Source organism: Dendrobium catenatum, unplaced genomic scaffold (assembly GCF_001605985.2).
Source record: "Dendrobium catenatum unplaced genomic scaffold, ASM160598v2 fragScaff_scaffold_1284, whole genome shotgun sequence".
NCBI classification, from domain to species: domain Eukaryota; kingdom Viridiplantae; phylum Streptophyta; class Magnoliopsida; order Asparagales; family Orchidaceae; genus Dendrobium; species Dendrobium catenatum.
This window is the reverse complement of record NW_021319746.1, coordinates 1,251,038-1,268,714: the sequence shown is the minus strand read 5'-3', so window position 1 is coordinate 1,268,714 and position 17,677 is coordinate 1,251,038. Positions and strand designations below refer to the sequence as shown.

At 34.9% G+C, this 17,677-nt stretch overlaps 1 protein-coding gene across 2 annotated transcripts; it reads right to left on the bottom strand.

Moving 5' to 3' along the window:
* Nucleotides 1–6,200: 6,200 nt before the first annotated feature.
* LOC110113269 (ureide permease 1-like) lies at nucleotides 6,201–10,315 on the bottom strand. Of its 2 annotated transcripts, none has more exons than XM_020845772.1 (6): nucleotides 10,079–10,315; nucleotides 9,820–9,958; nucleotides 9,068–9,242; nucleotides 7,840–7,966; nucleotides 7,385–7,759; nucleotides 6,201–6,356 (listed from the first exon to the last, which is right to left on the bottom strand). In XM_020845772.1, exons 1-6 carry the CDS (start codon nucleotides 10,313–10,315, stop codon nucleotides 6,201–6,203), a joined length of 1,209 nt encoding a protein of 402 aa, XP_020701431.1. The 2 variants fall into 2 exon arrangements, with proteins under 2 accessions (XP_020701431.1, XP_020701432.1); XM_020845773.1 differs by having other exon boundaries at nucleotides 7,840–7,955; nucleotides 9,090–9,242.
* Between the last annotated feature and the right edge of the window lie 7,362 nt (nucleotides 10,316–17,677).

Genomic DNA, 17,677 nt, shown 5'->3' with positions numbered 1-17,677 from the left:
AGGAATATGATTCCCCGACTTTCAGTAAGTACAGTTCTAAAATTTGAATTTTTATATTTATCTATCCCTTAACTTTTTATATTTAAATTATATAAATAGGTATTAGAGAGCTCTTACGGCAAAAAAAGAAGTCAATGGCGTACGTTAGATGGTTTGCATATCAATAACAAACCATCTTCGATCATGAATGCAAAAATCTTCAAACAACAATCAAACCTAGGGTATTGTCAATTCGAGTCAACGGGTCGGATTCGGGGCGAACCTGGAATTGACCCGACACTATTCGGGTCAACCCGAGCCCGTCCCGTTTGACCTGAATCCAGCCCGATTCGGGTCCAGGTCAACCCGACCCGACACGAATGACCCGAATTTGACCTAAAATTGCTAGTTTTCAGGTCAAAAATCTGGTCAATCTTCGATTTTCGGGTCAAAATCGGGTTAATCTCATTTTTTCGGGTCAAATAGGAGTTTTCGTGTCAATTTCGGGTCATTTTTGGGTCATTTTCGGGTTATTGGGTCAACCCGAACCCGAATCGATTTTTAAAACTGGTTGATTTGTTGAACCCGAACCCGACCCGTTTCTGGTCCAGGTTGACTCTAACACGGATTTCTCCGGGTCAGATTCGGATTGTGTTTCGGGTCGTGTCAAAAATTGACAGCCCTAATCAAACCGTGATCAAAGATGTTCAAAAATTGTTCAATCATTGGACTAATAAAATTATGTTTGTCAAATGAGGTCCATTTAAACTTGGAGAAAAGCATAAGTGATATCATGAGTCATGACTAGCTTTATCTAGATGCTCGTTTAACAATCTCAGTCGAATAGAATGTTTTAATATCTAAAAATTACATTAAAATATATTTTGGATCAAATGAATTTTTTGATGGCATATCAATAAGCATATATAAATTTCTTTCTAATAAAATAATGTAAACATAATAAAGATAAAATAAAAAGACATTTAAAAGCTAATCTAAAAATGCATGAAAAAGATATATAAGAGTATAAACTAGTATCTTTAGAATGAAAAATCTAGGGATCAATTAAAATTATAATTTAAAATAAAAGATATGTGATTTTTTTCAGATGATGGATTTATATTCTACTAATATAAAAGTTAATTAAAATTTAAATAAAGACCAATTACTTTATTTGAATAAAATTCTTATAAAATTAGGATCATATTCGATTCTTATTTTAATTAAGATTCTATCAATGAACAACTCTTATTCAATGATATTTTAGAATAAAATTTTTTATAATTTGATTAATTTTATGATCATTTATTGAGAAACAAATTAATGATAGAGACGTGAAATAACATAAGATTTTGATCCGTTGAAAATTCTAAATGTGACATCTTCCAAGAATTTGAGAGAGAGAGAATTCATGGAATTTGGCGTAACGTGACAGATTCATTTTAGCTGTAGTTGAATTAAATCAGACTTAAATTATTTTATTTATTTTTTCTGCAAAGGATTCTAATTTTTTGGTTGGAAGCTTAGACGGGGGAGAAATTATTCTGTGCGTTATTCTGTGCGGATATCGGACAGTTTAGAGAACAATCATAACGTGTAATCACCCAGTACTGAGCACCGATACCAAGCAAAAAACTGACGTACTAGTTGGTCTCTTGTCGCCGTCTCGTATCCGAACAGAATAATTTTTCGTGGGTGGGGTTTAATTTTTCTCCAAAACCCCTCTCTCCCTTCTCGCCCTCTCCATCTCATCCAAAAAAGATCAAGAAGCTTCTTCCTCCTCAAGATTTCCCCAACAGGGAGTTTAGGTTTGCCTTCTTTCTTTCTAAAAGAAATATGGCTTCTCAGGCGTAAACCTGCAAGCTCTCCAATTGATGCTCTGCATATATCAATTGATGAGCAAAGCTCTGAAGATGCTACTTGTTGTCGTTATTTGTTTGGCAAGCTTATCCACATTGTTTGCCTGCTTATAGGCAACAATATTATAGTAAAAGATATCAAATGGTTTTCAATTTTCTTTAAGACTTTGGAAAGCAAAGAAGGTTCTACACCATAACCATTGTATGTTTTTTTCTCAATTGTGAAAGGGTAGGTGCAGAAATTGAATAAGTAAATTTTATATTTGAATCTACACATAAGTCTTGAGGAAAACATGAATTCACGAACTCAAAAAGTATTCTAAGGCTTCATTTGGGACTGCTTTCTTACAGTTTCTTGAAGCAATTTTTTAGTACGTGACATCCCAAACGAAGCCTAAATCATTTATTCAGACTACGATAGTATGTTTTTTCAATTAGTTATACACTTTCATTCTGATGTGAAACATATATGAAAGAAGGAATTGCTTAGAGATTAATGACAAATTGTGAAGCTTTGATAATTGTAAACTCAATATTTCACTAAGATAAGAATCTCAGATTTCTTAATTGCAAGAGTGCTTTGGTATTTAGTTACACGGAAGATTAACAAGATGATTTAAAATAAGAACAAATGAAGTGTAGTAACACTAGATGCAAAATAACAAAATTCACCGTTTAACAAATAGAAAATTCACCTTCGAGTTTACCTTTTTTTCACTCTTAATAGTGGGGTTAGCGGAAGAATAATTTCAGCAATCCTAGAGATGTCACCGAAAGAATGAGGACGCCTACGGTATTGATCCACGGAAAGTGAGCCGGAGGGGAAGATGCGGAAGGATGTCCGATGATTCGCCAATGTTCGGAGGGTTGGTGTTATTCAATAGCTAATTAATGTCAAGGTGAAGAGGATGCGGTCGACGTATTCGTCGACGGTATCGTCAAGTTCCAGATTGACGTCGAAGAAAGGAGATTGTAGAATATCCACTAAGCTTTGATGGTCGTAGATGAATCCGTGGTCACGCTAGCTTGGGATCGGCCATCCATGGGGAAGAGAAGTCGCTTCAACTTCGAGACAGGCCAAGTAGCTGGCGGTTTGATGGAGAGGGAGAGAAGTTGGTCGGTCTTGGGGAGCTTTGGGTAAGGGAATTAGGTGGGGAGAGGAGTCAAGAGAATAAAAGAGAATTAATTCCTACATTAATTAATCTTGAGTAATTAATAATTGAAATTAATTTGAAAGGAAAAGAGGGAGAATTTCAATTCAATTTTTCTTTGATGATGGAGGGAGAAAAAGGGATTAATTATCTCCCTAATTTGGAGTCCTTAATAAGAAAGGACTTAATTAGAAAGAGGGGAAGAGGGGGCCAGCCAAATGGAGAGGGAAGAGAAGTATCTACATACAATGTATGTGGACCCAAGCATTAAATGTGATTACAGAATTAAATCTGATTTTAATTTCAGATTTAAAGTGATTTGAGGGGTTTCTAAAAATAGGTTTGTTGATTTAGGAAAGTATTTGAAATTCAAATTCGTTTGAATTTGAATTAAAAGAAGTTTCCAAGTTGAGAAACTCTAAATTAGGAATGCATTAATGTGGAGATTTGGGAAGTAGAATTGATGTAAAACGGATAGGACGGCTTTGCTAAGGAGATGATCTCCTCTCCAAAAATCTGAAAAAATACACTTCAGGAAATCTGAAATTTTCAGATTTGATCTCAGAATTCAGTAAGGCATTCCAACTTTATGTGCTGGGAAAAAGGAATTATGAGAGGATGTTTTAGTCTGTAGACGGGAGCTTATGTGCACGGTGGGAAAAATCCAATCCTTGAATTCGTGAATCTACAGGAAAGAGAGGCTTTAATGTTAGGAAAGATTTCCTAAATTAAAGCCAAAGGTGAGAGTTACTGGATTTGAAAATTAGTTTCCAAATTCCTTTCCAGTGACAAGAGGAGTTTCAAGAAGGAATTAAAGAGGTGGGGCTGTGGGGGATTAATGGCTCAGGGAGTGATTAGGGGAGCAATTAATGATGTGAAACATAATCATGCGAAAATGATTTTCTTAATGAAAGTTTGCAAGCTTAGATTTAGAGGCAATCATAAGCAAGATCTTATGCGGAATTGAACGATAAGATAAATATTAAGTGGTACTTAGCTTAGGTTCATTCTCATGCTTAGAAGTTAAGTTCAAAAGATAGCCATGTCAATCTAACATTGCATACGTAGATTGTTCCAACAATAAATTCCAATACTAACAATAAGATTAGGCTATGAATGATCCCTCACACAACTCTTCTAATTACTAGGCTTTAGCGGAGAAGTATTAACATTATCTTCATGAATATTATAAAACCACAATCAAGAAGTAAGCTAAGAAGACATGAGAATTGGAGGGAGAGTTTACCCAAAGAAAGAAGTTATCCAAGGGAACGACAAATACGGCGCTCCGGCGTAGTCGCTTATGCATTTGAGGAAGAGTGGACGGCAACTTTAGGTTATGGAGCCTTCAAGATGGCGATGGGGAACATTCTGGACAGCGAGACAGCCATAGGAGGTCACCTAAAATGACTGGACAGCAGCTAGGGACGCCGAGACAGCAACAATGAGGGTCGGGACAGCAATTCGACACTTGAAATGCTTCTGGACCGCAGCCCAAACAACTTCTGAAAATTTGGGTAGCTGATTTCAGGTGCTGGAAACTCCAAACAACAACCAGGAAATAGTCTGGACAGCTATAAAGTGAGTTCCAGTGCTGGACAGCAAGTGTGGAAGTATATAAATCTGCTGGGCAGCAGTTTAACGGAATCCTGGGAAGGTTGGGCCGCTGCCAGGCACTTCAGGATGCCTTGGACAATCATAAACGGCTCTCTGGGATCACCTGGCAGCAAGTCACTCTTGCTGGAATCACGGGCCAGCAAAAGAGAGCATTTCCAAATTGAAATTTCTTGATTTGGAAATAAATTAAAGCAGGTTACGGGATGAGGGAGCTAACTGAGGAGAGAGGGAATCCGTTTCAGTTTTCAGATTTTTGAAATCTGAAATTAAAACTGATGAAATATGGAATTAATTATGTGAGGAGGCATTTAAGAGGTACCGATGGGGAGGCGGCGGCCTGGTGGCCGGCGGTCTGGGCGGATTAGAGGGGAGGCGGCGGCAAGGCCTGCAGGCCGGCAGGTAATGGGGGATAAGGAGAATTGGGATGGTGGAAGTAGACCACGAGCCACAGACTCTTCCAATGACTGGCGGGTATTGCTTTTGCCCTCACCTTGGGCTTTCCATATAACTCACACAGAGATCTAGGAGAAAAGAACTCACTAAGAGATCTTCAAGAAGAAACTCACAAAGAGAACACAAGAGCCAAATTTTCATTCAATAATCATCCTAATACAAGAGAAGGGGCCTCTATATATAGGCCTCAAAAGAAATTAAAAGACACATTAGCCCCTTGGGCTTACATAAGACAAAAGGGTAAAAAGGAAAATTGAAAAATTAAATCAAAATACATTTAATAAACTAAAATAAAACAAAGTGATCTCGGTCGTCGATCTTCAGCTCCTCCTCGGATAAGCATGGACGGTTGGATGTCCGCATCAAGAATCTATGGCTTAGGCTAGCATGGTCGGCGGCTAGGGTGGACTCGGGTAGGCCGGCTGCTAGGGGAGGGACAGTGGGGCTTGTTTCCTGTGGGAGAGGGCTCGGAGGTGGGGGATTAGGTTGTGGGTTGGATGGGAGGGGGAAGGTCGGCTAGGGGAGGAGGAAAGGAGGTTTAACCGGCGGTTTGGGGTGGGGGAAAGAGGGAGGCCGACGAGTGGAAGAGGAAGGGTTGGCCGGCGGTGGGGAAAAGGGAAGGGGAAAAGACAATAACAACGAATACGAACCATGAGCCCGACCTCCACCGACGGTTAATGGGTGATGCTTGACCCTCTTCTAGGGTTCTCTCTTCTCTCAAAAGCTCACAAGAAAGAATAAGACAAATGCTAAAAATTTCATTCAAATCATCATTAACCCTAATACAATGACTAAGGCCTTAATATATAGGCCTCCAAAATCAAGAAAATAAAAAGACTTAAATGCCCTCGGGCTACAGCATAAAAGAGATCCCTCACAGGGGTACAATGGTAAAAACTGAAATATAAATAAAAGAAATACATAAATACATCATAAATAGAGACTCTAAATTGTAGCCATCGGTCTACGATTCTTTTAATGATTGATACGTTGAAATCTTCTGTTGATGCCCTCATCACATTCAAACCAGAGATCTAACACCTTTCAGCAAAATGCAAGTCTTCTTTGGCTATAACGATCCTTTATATTTCATCACAGAGAAAAATCAAAAGGAAGCGTGAAAAATCTTCAGATCCAACCATTAAGTCTTCCTATGTCCTGAGGAAGCCACTAGAACAGCAACAGCAATAATGAACATAGCAATCATGCTCACCAACAAAATGTAAGTCTTCTTTGACGACTGATGATATTCTCCAAAAAGAACTATGCCCCAAAAAGTGCACACAAGTGGCAATGCCTGATTCATATTATTCAGTTCATGAAGTAAACTTTAGAAGATTCTAAACCAACTTGAAAATATAATTCAAAAAGATATCCATTGAGTAAAAGAAAAGGTCCTATGCTACATGAAAATTATCAAGTGAAGAATGATTTTCTTATTTAGGTTTCGTTTGGGACTACTTTCTCATAGCTTCTTAAAGTAGCTTTCTTGTAAAAAGCTACTTTAAGAAGCTCTGAGAAAGCTGTCCCAAACGAAGCCTTAGGAGTTTCAAAAAATTTTCTAAGTTGCATGAGTATTTTGAAGTGAAGTGAAGATATTAAAGATTTTCAAATATTATGAAGAGAAGGGAAAATTTTAGAATTTGAAAATCTTTTATGACACTTTGAAGCATATTCTGACCATGTTGAAAAGGGTAAATTTGGACAACCATGAACGTTATAGAAGCTATATCCAAGGCTTTGTTGCCAAAGATCCAAATATCCTTGACTAAAACGTTCAAGAAATTTATACCACTCATGACTCCATGGCTTACCACAGTCAAATGCAAGACCATGATTTAGTCGTTCATCACGAGATGCAAGAGACATAACAATTGTAACAGCCTAAACTCTTAACTATCGAGATATTATCTGTTTTGGCCTAAGAGCCTCACGGTTTTGTCCTGTTGGTGTAACTTTCCAGTAGGTCAACCATCCCATAATTGCTCTAGGATGAGCACGCTTAACTGCAAAGTTTCATATAGAAATTCCAGCCATTACACCAAAAGGCACCTCGATGTTTAAGAGTTAGCTTTCTTTTACTTAAGGGATTTCACAACAACTATTTTGTTCTCGTAACAATCCTTTTGTAGCACGTTTATTTCCACTATGTATCCAAAAATAACAAGGCTTATGAAGTGTTATAGCTTCATGAGTTCATAACAAATAGATTTTTGCAACACTAATCAATGATGCCATCCCTTAAGTGCATTGGAAAAAGGCAATAAATAGCTTTACCAGCTCATGAATTTGAAATAAGAATCAATTATCTCAAACCATACTCACCTGAACAGCATCGGATGCAGCATATCCTGCAGCTTGGCCTCCCATGAACCGAAAGCCATTTCCAAAGCCACAAAGTAGACCTGCAAGTAGAGCCCATTGCCTCCCATTCCAGTCATTCACATAAGCTTTCAAGGATGAACTTGGCAGCCCAAGAACGGGCTTGTAAAGAAACATTAGGTTTAGAACAATGGCTAGTATAAAACAGGAGATTGAGAAGTAGAAGAAAGCTGTATAGACCACAAGATGAGGCACTCCTTCTTTCAAGGTGTGCCACTGGTCATTTGTGGCCAAGTTGAAGATTGGAGAGAAGAGAGAGAAGCAAATGCCTGCGAAGAATACTATGCCAAGTCCAAGAAATGTGTTTGAACCGATAACCTGAGAATGCAAGGGCTTAGAGCTGTTTTTGAAAAAAAAAAAAAGCAAACCTTAGCTGATGCTGCCTTGAAACTACTGACCTTAATTGATCTTTTTTTTTCAAGTTCTATAAGGTATTCAGCAGTGCCAGCTTTTGCTTTCTCTGTTTTGGATGTTGAGATATGATGAGCTCCACTCTCTAAGTTCTCTTCTAGATCTGTAAGAGTGCTTCCATACTTTAAACAATCTCATAAATCTATAAATTGTGTATTTTTTCTGAGCTATAAATTACTTGTATTTTCCTACCTTTCCCAGGTTCTTCATTGTTGCTAGTTTTATTGTCTTCATATGCACTGCAAATTGAAAAAGTTTAAATTTGTCAGTTTTCAACTTGTGCTATGATTACTAAGAAGGAAAATAATTTACAGTAAAAACTATACTAAATAATTTTTCAATGACATTACTTATGATTGATTTTAGGACATGAAACAAGGGTATCTGCTTGCAAATACTACCAAAGGTGAAGGATAAAAAGGGGCTGTTTAGTTTGATAATTTCAAAATGAAGTGCTTCAGAAAAACAAAATGCATTTAAGGAATGTACTGGTTGTGTGTTTGGATGGAAATTAAATGAATTAAAATATCTTTTTTATTTGTTATGATAGATTTCAAATATTCTCACTTAGATTTAAAAAACTCAAAAATGTTAAAACATAGAAAATGAAATGCAATACCACATGTACTTCTAAGAAAAGAAAGGGGTATTGGACACTTAATGCTTTGTGAATTGTTCACCTTAAATTGTGTTGGACTGGTCCATACGGGGCTAGCTTACGAAACAGAGGCGGAACCTCCCGCACGATCCAACTGCCCATACAGAGCATTGAATGGTATGCATTAAATAGTTTGTTTTCCTAGGGTTAGGGTATCTTGAATTTGGTTGAAATTTGAGATCTCTTAGGTTTAGGTTTTGGGTTGTAGCGGCGTCTAGAGATTTGGGAGAGATAGATCCTCCTCTCGAATAGATTATCAATTGTATCTTGGTATTTTCCATTTCCCTTTTATCACTGTTTTTGTGGTTTTGTGTGGATTTTTGTGGAGAATTTTCGTTGTTCTCCAAAGATTTATAGGAAATACTTGAGATCTACAAGTTTTTCCAATCAAAATTGTTGCATATTTGTTTAACAAAAATCAAAATTGAATTATGCTAGATCAAAGGATAACCATGTAAATGCACCAAATGCTTTTTTTTTCTGCATGCTTTACCCTAATTTTTTCTTATTTGAATACCAAAATATCTTTACAGATGACTGATATAAAGAAATTCTACCCAGTTTTGTCCCTGTTGTTACTTGAGGAGCCATTCAGTTTCTCTTTGTTGTCAGCTGAATTGGAAGAATGGACAGCAGACCCTTGAAAAATTGCAACTAAGAAGCATCCAACTCCAGGAAAAAGAATCTCAGCCTTGTTGATCCGGTCATCTAAGAAATAATTCATGGTTGTTCCTGATATGCAATTCATGGTGTTTTAGATAACAAAAAGAATAAGGTTTCGTTTGAGACAGCTTTTTTACTGCTTCTTAAAGTAGCTTTTTAATATAAAAATTAAAATTTTTATACTAGAAAGATGCTTTAAGAAGCTGTAAGAAAGCCATCTCAAACAAAGTTTAAAACTCTAAAGCAAATACACATTCTTGATAATATTGAAGCATTGGGTGCTATTGACAATGGCTGTGTGATCAAGCACTCAAAAGTGAAAAATTTTCAAGTTCATTTATAGGCTTGTTTGTGTGCTGGATATCCATACAACACTAAGACGAAAACTATCTAACTCTATCGCCATGTATATTCTAGCCCGCAACACGGCGATAGAGTTAGAAAGTTTTCGTCTCAGTGTTGTACGGATATCCAGCACACAACAAGGCTTAAAAGTATTTCAAAATTTATATACTTTTAGCTAAAACAAGCATCCCAATGAGTTAAATTTGACATGCCTAATATCTCTCAAAATTTATATATTTTTAGCATAAAGGCCCTGATTGATCATCTCACTTAAAGGAAATAGAAAATTTAAATCTGGTACCTAAGACAACAGCTATGCTGCAGGTTATCACTTCAGTCACTGAAAGTCCAACGAAGGCCAAGGCATATTGTGTCGCAAGATTCCCAAGACTCAGCACAACTCCACCGGCCATTGCAAACAATATTGAAGGCCAGTTATCCTGCGCAACTCAGTTAACGGCTAGTTTTTCTTCATTCAAAGCATTTCCAATAAGTAGAAAAAGAATGATTTTTAGAGTATTTTATTCTCTTATAAGATTCAGAGATGCGAAGGAGATTACCTGAGAAAGCTGGGTGAGGAAATTAGGCATATTATATTTCCTGTCTCCAATTTGACCAAATGTAAGAGCAAAGAAAATGGCAGCCAGCAAATTAGTAATGGAGTAGTCAAGATATGTATGTTGAGGAAGACGACCCCTTCTCTCTAGAAGTGTAAATATTGCAGGCCATGTTCCCAAACATAACAGGGCAACAAGCATCAATGCAATTGCTCCATCTTTATCTTCAACCACATACATCTATAAATTTTTTTTTTCTCTGTTAGTAGAAAATCAGTATTAAGAATTTCATGAAAATCAAACAAGTTGACCATGATAATCAAAACAATATCTCTTCTTAGACCTTGGAGATGATACCTCAGCTATCAATTTTGTCCTCAGCTCAGATGAAGACAAAAAAATTGATTAATTATTCATATATTGCATCCATCCATCTTCAAATTAATAATTTAAAATATTTTATAAATTATTTTTAAATATTTTATAAATTATTTTGATTAAATTTTAAGTAAAATGTTATAACATGTTTTTTTTTTCTTGATTTTATGTTGTTTTTCTTACTTATTTGAATGGTATAAAGAATTTTGGGGAATGAAAACTGAGGATTGGCCTTTTTGAAATGGTAGTTTATCATGAAAGCTTATGAATTATGGGTTTTATGTCTCATTAATTAACATATTATTTATTTTTAATTAATTATAGATTAATTATTATATTAGAAGACTATCATAATTAATATATTCATTTTGATTAGTCTATCCGTTGATATATTATTAGTGTCAATATTTTTTTTTCTAAAATAATCCATTTACTACTATGAAGATTATCATTTATCAGAGGAAAGAGTGCTAATTGATAAGATTATATTCTCTCACTGTTTTCACCGTTGCTTATTTTTTAAAATAATTGTAAATATTAGATAAATGGTTACAGTGCAGCACTGCTCCAAAATCCAAAGGAGGGTTCCTTATCTCTAGCTATTCCAAGTCAGGGGCGGAACCCAATAGGTGTCAGGGGGGGCAATTGCCCCCCCTCAAATTTTTTTAAAATTTTTTTATATGGTTTTTTTAGGTAATTTATCCCTTTTTATTTATTTTTTTGTATTAATTACAATAATTTTTATGCAATTGCCCCCCTAAAAATTTTAAAATACTATGATCTTTAGGTAATTGCCCCCAACAGGTCGAACCCCAATAGGGGACACTGCCCCCTTGGACCCCCGATATATATGTCTTATAAGTTTGCCCCCCCTGAAAATTAGGACTGGTTCCACCTCTGATTCCAACCTCTATGAAGATTTTACTCTAAAATTTTACTTGTCAATGAGCATGTGTGAGATGTTCTTTCATACGGTAGAATGATTATGAAAAAATGATCAATTGATTCGTTTTGAATGATCAAAATGATCTTCAACTATATTAAAGGACCATTTTAACTGCTGAACTCCTTAAAAATTGATCAAGATAGTCTCACCATGAAACTATTTTGATTCTTTTTAAAAATTTGAGATACTAAATGATTATTTAAAATAGTTGGGAACTATTTTGATCTTTCATAAATAATCAAAGAATTATTTTTGAATATTTTCTCGAAAGATTATAAAATGAAAATTAATTAAATACCAGTGTTGGTGAGGTCATTACTTCTCTTATCTCATCATTTTTTTTTTTTTTTGGTTTTGCAACAAAACACTTCATCGTTATGAATCTCAACAACTGAAATCTCTTACAGAAATTTTGTCGAAGGTCAGAAGATCAAACAAATCTTATGATGGAGCTGCGATAAGTTAGTTTTCTCATATTACAACACAAAGGAAAACAGCAATGTAAAAAATAACCTAAATTAACATACTAAAAGCTATGTGTGTGTGTGAGAGAGAGAGATTTTTTATGGAAATTATAACCAGCAAAAAGTGGATTGGAGAACTTGTTAATATGAATGATCTGAGTTACTGAAATAAACAAATAAATTAAAAAAAAAAAAAGCCAATAGAACCTTGAAAGAAGTTGCTAGCTGTCCTTACAAGAAAGAGAGATAGTAATGAGGCCCAAAAGCATGAAAAATGGTGCTTTTAAAGCACCAAAAACTCTTAGAACAGTGTACATTTGGAAGAGGAAATTTTAACATACAATTTTCATAGAAAAATGGTATGAAGCGCAAGTCAATTAAGAGCAACAAAATTATATGAGCACTTAGGTTTCATTTGGGACGACTTTCTTACTATTTTTTAAATCAGTTTTTTTTTATAAAAAATTAAAATTTTTGTACTAAAAAGCTGCTTTATGGAACCGTAAAAAGCAAAAAAAGAAACCTTATTTGATAAAAACTAAAATTATGTTGAAAACTCTTAAAACAATTTTCTTGTAAAAAAATAAAAATTTTGTACTAAAAAACTGCTTAATAAAGCAGTAAAAAAACTGTCAACGAAAACTATGGTGAAAATTCACATAAAATTTAAACTCTTGTTGGATGCTAAAAAAAGCTGTAAATTAGTTTTTATATACAAGAAATTAGAAAATAATTTAACGTGCATTTACATATTTTTTGTTATATAATGGGTTTTTTAATTAGGTCAGACCTAGTAATTTTTTTCCTTTTAGAAATTTTTACATAACTTTTTTTTTCTTGTCTTATACAACATTTCATATGTGTGCTAAATTTTTACCTAAAGCTAAGGTTTCGTTTGGGACGGCTTTTTATTGCTTCTTAAAGCAGCTTTTTAATAAAAAAAATTAATTTTTTTTTACTATAAAACAGCTTTAAGAAGCAGTAAAAAAGTCATCTCAAATGAAGCCTAAGTCATATATACCAACTCTACGGATGCAAGATTTCTAGCATGAAACAATTGGCATAAAATTTTATTTATCAAATTCTTACATATATACTATAATAATTAATAAGGTGCATTGTATATATATATTAATTAATAAAGATTTAGTTTAATAAGATGGAATATCAATAAGTATGAAAGCTTTTGATGATATATTAATCAAGATTCTGTTTTTTTATTTTTGAAGATTCTTATTGGAGCAAAGTTATAACGTAGCAGAAAGTGGATTCATTGTGGAGAATTTATTATTTGTATATGATTTATTTATTGAAGGAAAATTTTGAAAGTAAAGATAAGATTCATTCGCTTGATTTCAAAGGAAGAAAATATTATGTTGGTACGAAAATGTTTACAAAATTCATGAGTGGGTTGATGAAGTCAACACTCAGTCGTTTACCAAAAAAAAAAACACAGCTTAAAAATTATATTTCTTATGAAGAGTTCAACCAAATAGCTTCCAAGAAATTTTGAAGGATAAAAAAATGAGGAGCATGAAAAAAAAATCCAATCATATAAATATATAATTCCTGATAATCAAAGGATAGTAAGGGGTTGTTTGGTAGCACCCAGGATTTGATTTAAGCAGGATTTCGTAGATCCGAATTTCGGAAATCCTGAAAAATTGTTTGGTAACAATCATTATAAATCCTATTAAATCCAGTGTGATTGCTTGGCTATAGAACGGATTTAATGAGGGACTCTTCCTGCCAACGAATTTCGTAAATCCGACAAAAAACAGGATTTCGAAAATCTGGGGTTTAGCATGAAAAGGCGGGATTTTCCGTCTATGGTGGCTTTCATTTGTCGTGAGATTTGGTTTTGCATTTTAGGCTGTTTAGCTGAATTTCGCTCAAATTCATCTCAAATCCAGCCTTACTCCTGCTTCCAATCAGCCCCTAATAGGGATAACATAATCTCTCTCTCTAAATCAATAAATTAGGTGAATATAATTTCTCTTAAAATAAACTAAAATATTTTACATTTTGTTCTTTTTTTTTTTACTTTGATTTTTTTTTAATCCAATCAAATACAAATATTTTAAAACTCACGTAAAAAATTTTACTTACCCTCATTTTATTTCAAATCAAGCATAAGAAAAAAAAAAAATCCAATCAAAAAATTTCTCTTGAAAAAACAATAAAAGGGATAACATAATTTCTCTCACTCTCTCTATATCTACAAAAACAACAAAGAACTCTCCATCATTTTTGTTTTCTAATTTGATTAAGTCATAGAAGAGAGATTAAACTTGAATGAATGAAAGCAGTATTATGGGCAAGATTCATTAATGGAAGCTAATCAAAGAAGATTAACTCTTTCAAAGTTCTAATTAACTTTGTGATGAAGAAGAAATTCCACGACAAAAGATAGGCCTACGGACAACAACGTATAGGAGTCAAAGTTAGCTTTGGAATAATAGGATTATTAAGGAGTCAAGTGACTGATAGTATAATTAAATTATACTCTTAATACATTTCATCGCAGAAGCAAATTTTCACAATGTCAAAATATAATTAAATTATAAAGAAATGTGCAAAACATGCACTATTTCAAGACATTTATTAAACAACAACGTTATTTTTCAGTGTTCACATTATTTTATATTCAATTAAAATCACATAAATTCCAAAATATCAGGTATAAAATTTTCAAAAAAACACTCAAAATATTCATAATCATGTTTTCTATAACATATAAAAAGTTATGTGGTGGATATTTTATCGGTGCAAAGTTATACATATTTTTTGCTAACAAAAATACAACTTTAATTAGAAAATTTGAAAAAAAATTGTATATTTGAAAACTGAGATGTGCATAAGGTGACCTAAAACATTTTCAACATGGCCGATAGCTTAAAACGTCCCGAAGCGACTCAAAACACGAATTTTTGTTTCGATTCAACCTCTCTTTTTTTTTTTCTCCTGCACGCCGACTGCTCGAATGCAAATGATCGAATTAAATGAATTTTTTTAATATTTAATATATTCATAATGTGTGATGCTCAAATCGGAGTGTATCACTCACAAAAATCTACAAAAACCCAAGAGCTAGTGCTGCAATATCACTTTCTAGCGCCTTAGCTAAGTGCAGCACCGCTGCGCTCCAAAAGTGAGATTCCCAGAGTTTGCCAAAATTCACACGCAACATTTGAGACATATTATAGAGCACACCCAATCAATTTAATGCATTAAAATATTCCCAAATATATGCAAATAATTGAAAAACTCAAAATTTTAAAACCTTATATTTTTCCAATCGAGTCGGAACTAGCGAAACTGAATATTGAACCTGTAGGTGTCACTAATGATTATTTGCAAGCAAAAAATATTGTTAAAAAGGTTAATGTGAAACCCCTTAAGTAAAAGAAAGCTAACTCTTAAACATCGAGGCGCCTTTTTGGTGTGATTGCTAGAATGTTTGTAAGAAACCCTGTAGTTAAGTGTGCTTGTCCTAGAGCAATTCTGGGATGGGTGACTTACATGGAAGTTACACCAATATAACAAAATTGTGAGGCTCTTCGGCCAAAGCGGATAATATCTCGATAGTTAAGAGTTTGAATTGTTACAAATGGTATCAGAGCAATATGCCAGTCGAAAGATGGGAGCTAAGTGTCATACAAGACAAAGAGCTACGCCATAGGAGCCACCTCTTGAATATTGTATGAGACAAAGTGCTACATGATGTGAGCCACCACTTGAACTTGTAGATGCCACCTCTAGAGTTTTATATGCCTGGTGGATGATTTTGGGATACAGATTCTGACGAGGACTTCAGTTACTTAAGTGGGGAGATTGTGAAACCACTTAAGTAAAAGAAATATAACTCTTAAATATCAAGGAGCTTTTGGTGTAATTGCTAGAATTTTCGTAAGAAACTCAGCAGTTAAGCATGCTCGTCCCAGAGCAATTTTAGGATGGGTGATCTACTGGGAAGTTACATCAACATGACAAAACCATGAGACTTTTGGGCCAAAGCGGACAATATCTCGATAGTTAATAGTTTGTGCTATTAGGTTTAATCATCTTATATAAAAATTTAAGTTAAAGTGTGTGGACCTCCAAAAGGGCACCGCTACGGCTGCAGGATTGCAGAGGAAATACGACTGCATCCACACCAAGGGATAGAGAAGATCGTAGGCCTCCGCGCGCTCCTCACAAACAGGCCAAGTAGAAGGAACAGATTGGACCATACATACGATTAACCATGGAGGATAGCAGCTCTCGCCCACACACCTCAATGGATAATAATATATATAGTCTAATAACAATCACGGGTTTCACCCATCCGATACATCAGCTCAAAATGGGGTTTATGAGATGGTGGAATTCAGTTTCACACTGGCGCAAGCCCCCGTGATTAATTACATCTCAGGTCAGGCCCTGAGAAGACTCTCGATTAAGGATCATACATTATCCTTTCTGAAATGGGATTAACACATACTGCTAAGACTAAGAAGTCCCATCCAAAGGAAGAAAGGTCCGATTTGGCTCAATCCATATGTGGGGTTCAAATCAGTATTCGGAGGGTCTAGGGTACTAAAGAGAAACTGGAGAAAGAAAATCAAGCATTTGACACATGCGCTAAAGAGAAACTGGAGAAACAAAATCAAGCATTTGACACATGCGTAACAGAAAAGATGGAGGTGGCATCATCCTTGTAATGCATATAAGTATGATTTATAATCCCTGAAGAAAAGGGACATACCCACTATTTAAGGCATACTACGAGACCGAGTGTAGTAGTCTCGGATCCTAAATCTAAGTTGGGTTTAGTGTTTTAGATGCACTAACACCCGTGTCCTAGCTAATGCAGTGCAAAACCTGGACTTACGCCGGCCTGAATTAGGGAGCCAGCTAACCACCTAATCGATTCAAAACCATGATATCAAGTCATTTATGAAAGATAGTTGGGTGATTTTAGTTTCTGGAAGTATGACCGACATCTATAGTGTTTTCTAATTGATCATAGACTTATGTAGGTAGAATGCTCCTAACTAATATAATTAAAATTTAATTAAGTTGACTACTAATACAATGCAGCTAGTTGAAGTTTTCAAATCAAATATGCATTGAATTTTAAAAACAGACTTATTATAAAATAATTTTTAGAATGAGACTAGACTTCCCCAGGTCTGGCACTTCATCCTCATAGGCCAGATTATCCGAACTCTACCCGTAGGCGGGGAAGTATCTCATAAGAAGTAGAGAGAATAATGCATTAATATGCATGCGGCCCCGGACAATTCCGACAATTCCTTAGGTTCGTTAGGTTTCTATATTATTTAAGTCTTAAATATTAAATTGTTGATTATGAGTATAAAAAGTTTTATAGTCCTTAATGAGCCTAACGAGATATAGGCTAAAACAAAACACGGCATGCAACTCTCCAATAAACTAGTAAAAGTAAGCAACCCTAAAGGCACACGCCATAAATAAAATACATCATAAATAATTTAACTAATTAAATAAATGTTCATAGGCCAACTGCCCTTAATTACAACCCAGGGTCTGCAGAAAATAAAGTGGCCGGGCACCACTGCCAACAACTTAAATTTTTAAGCTTATGATTGACACAAATGAATTTAAGTGAGATATTATGTCTTCAGTTCTTCAACTCTTCAGTCTTCTTTGGATTTCTTCTCCTTGAACTCTTTGGATCTCTCCTCCTTAGACTCCTCAGAACTCTCCCCCTTAGACTCCTTGGACTCCTTGGATTCATCGTGGCTTGGGGGGGGGGGGGGGGTATTATATTTTCTCTTTGGATATCTAAAG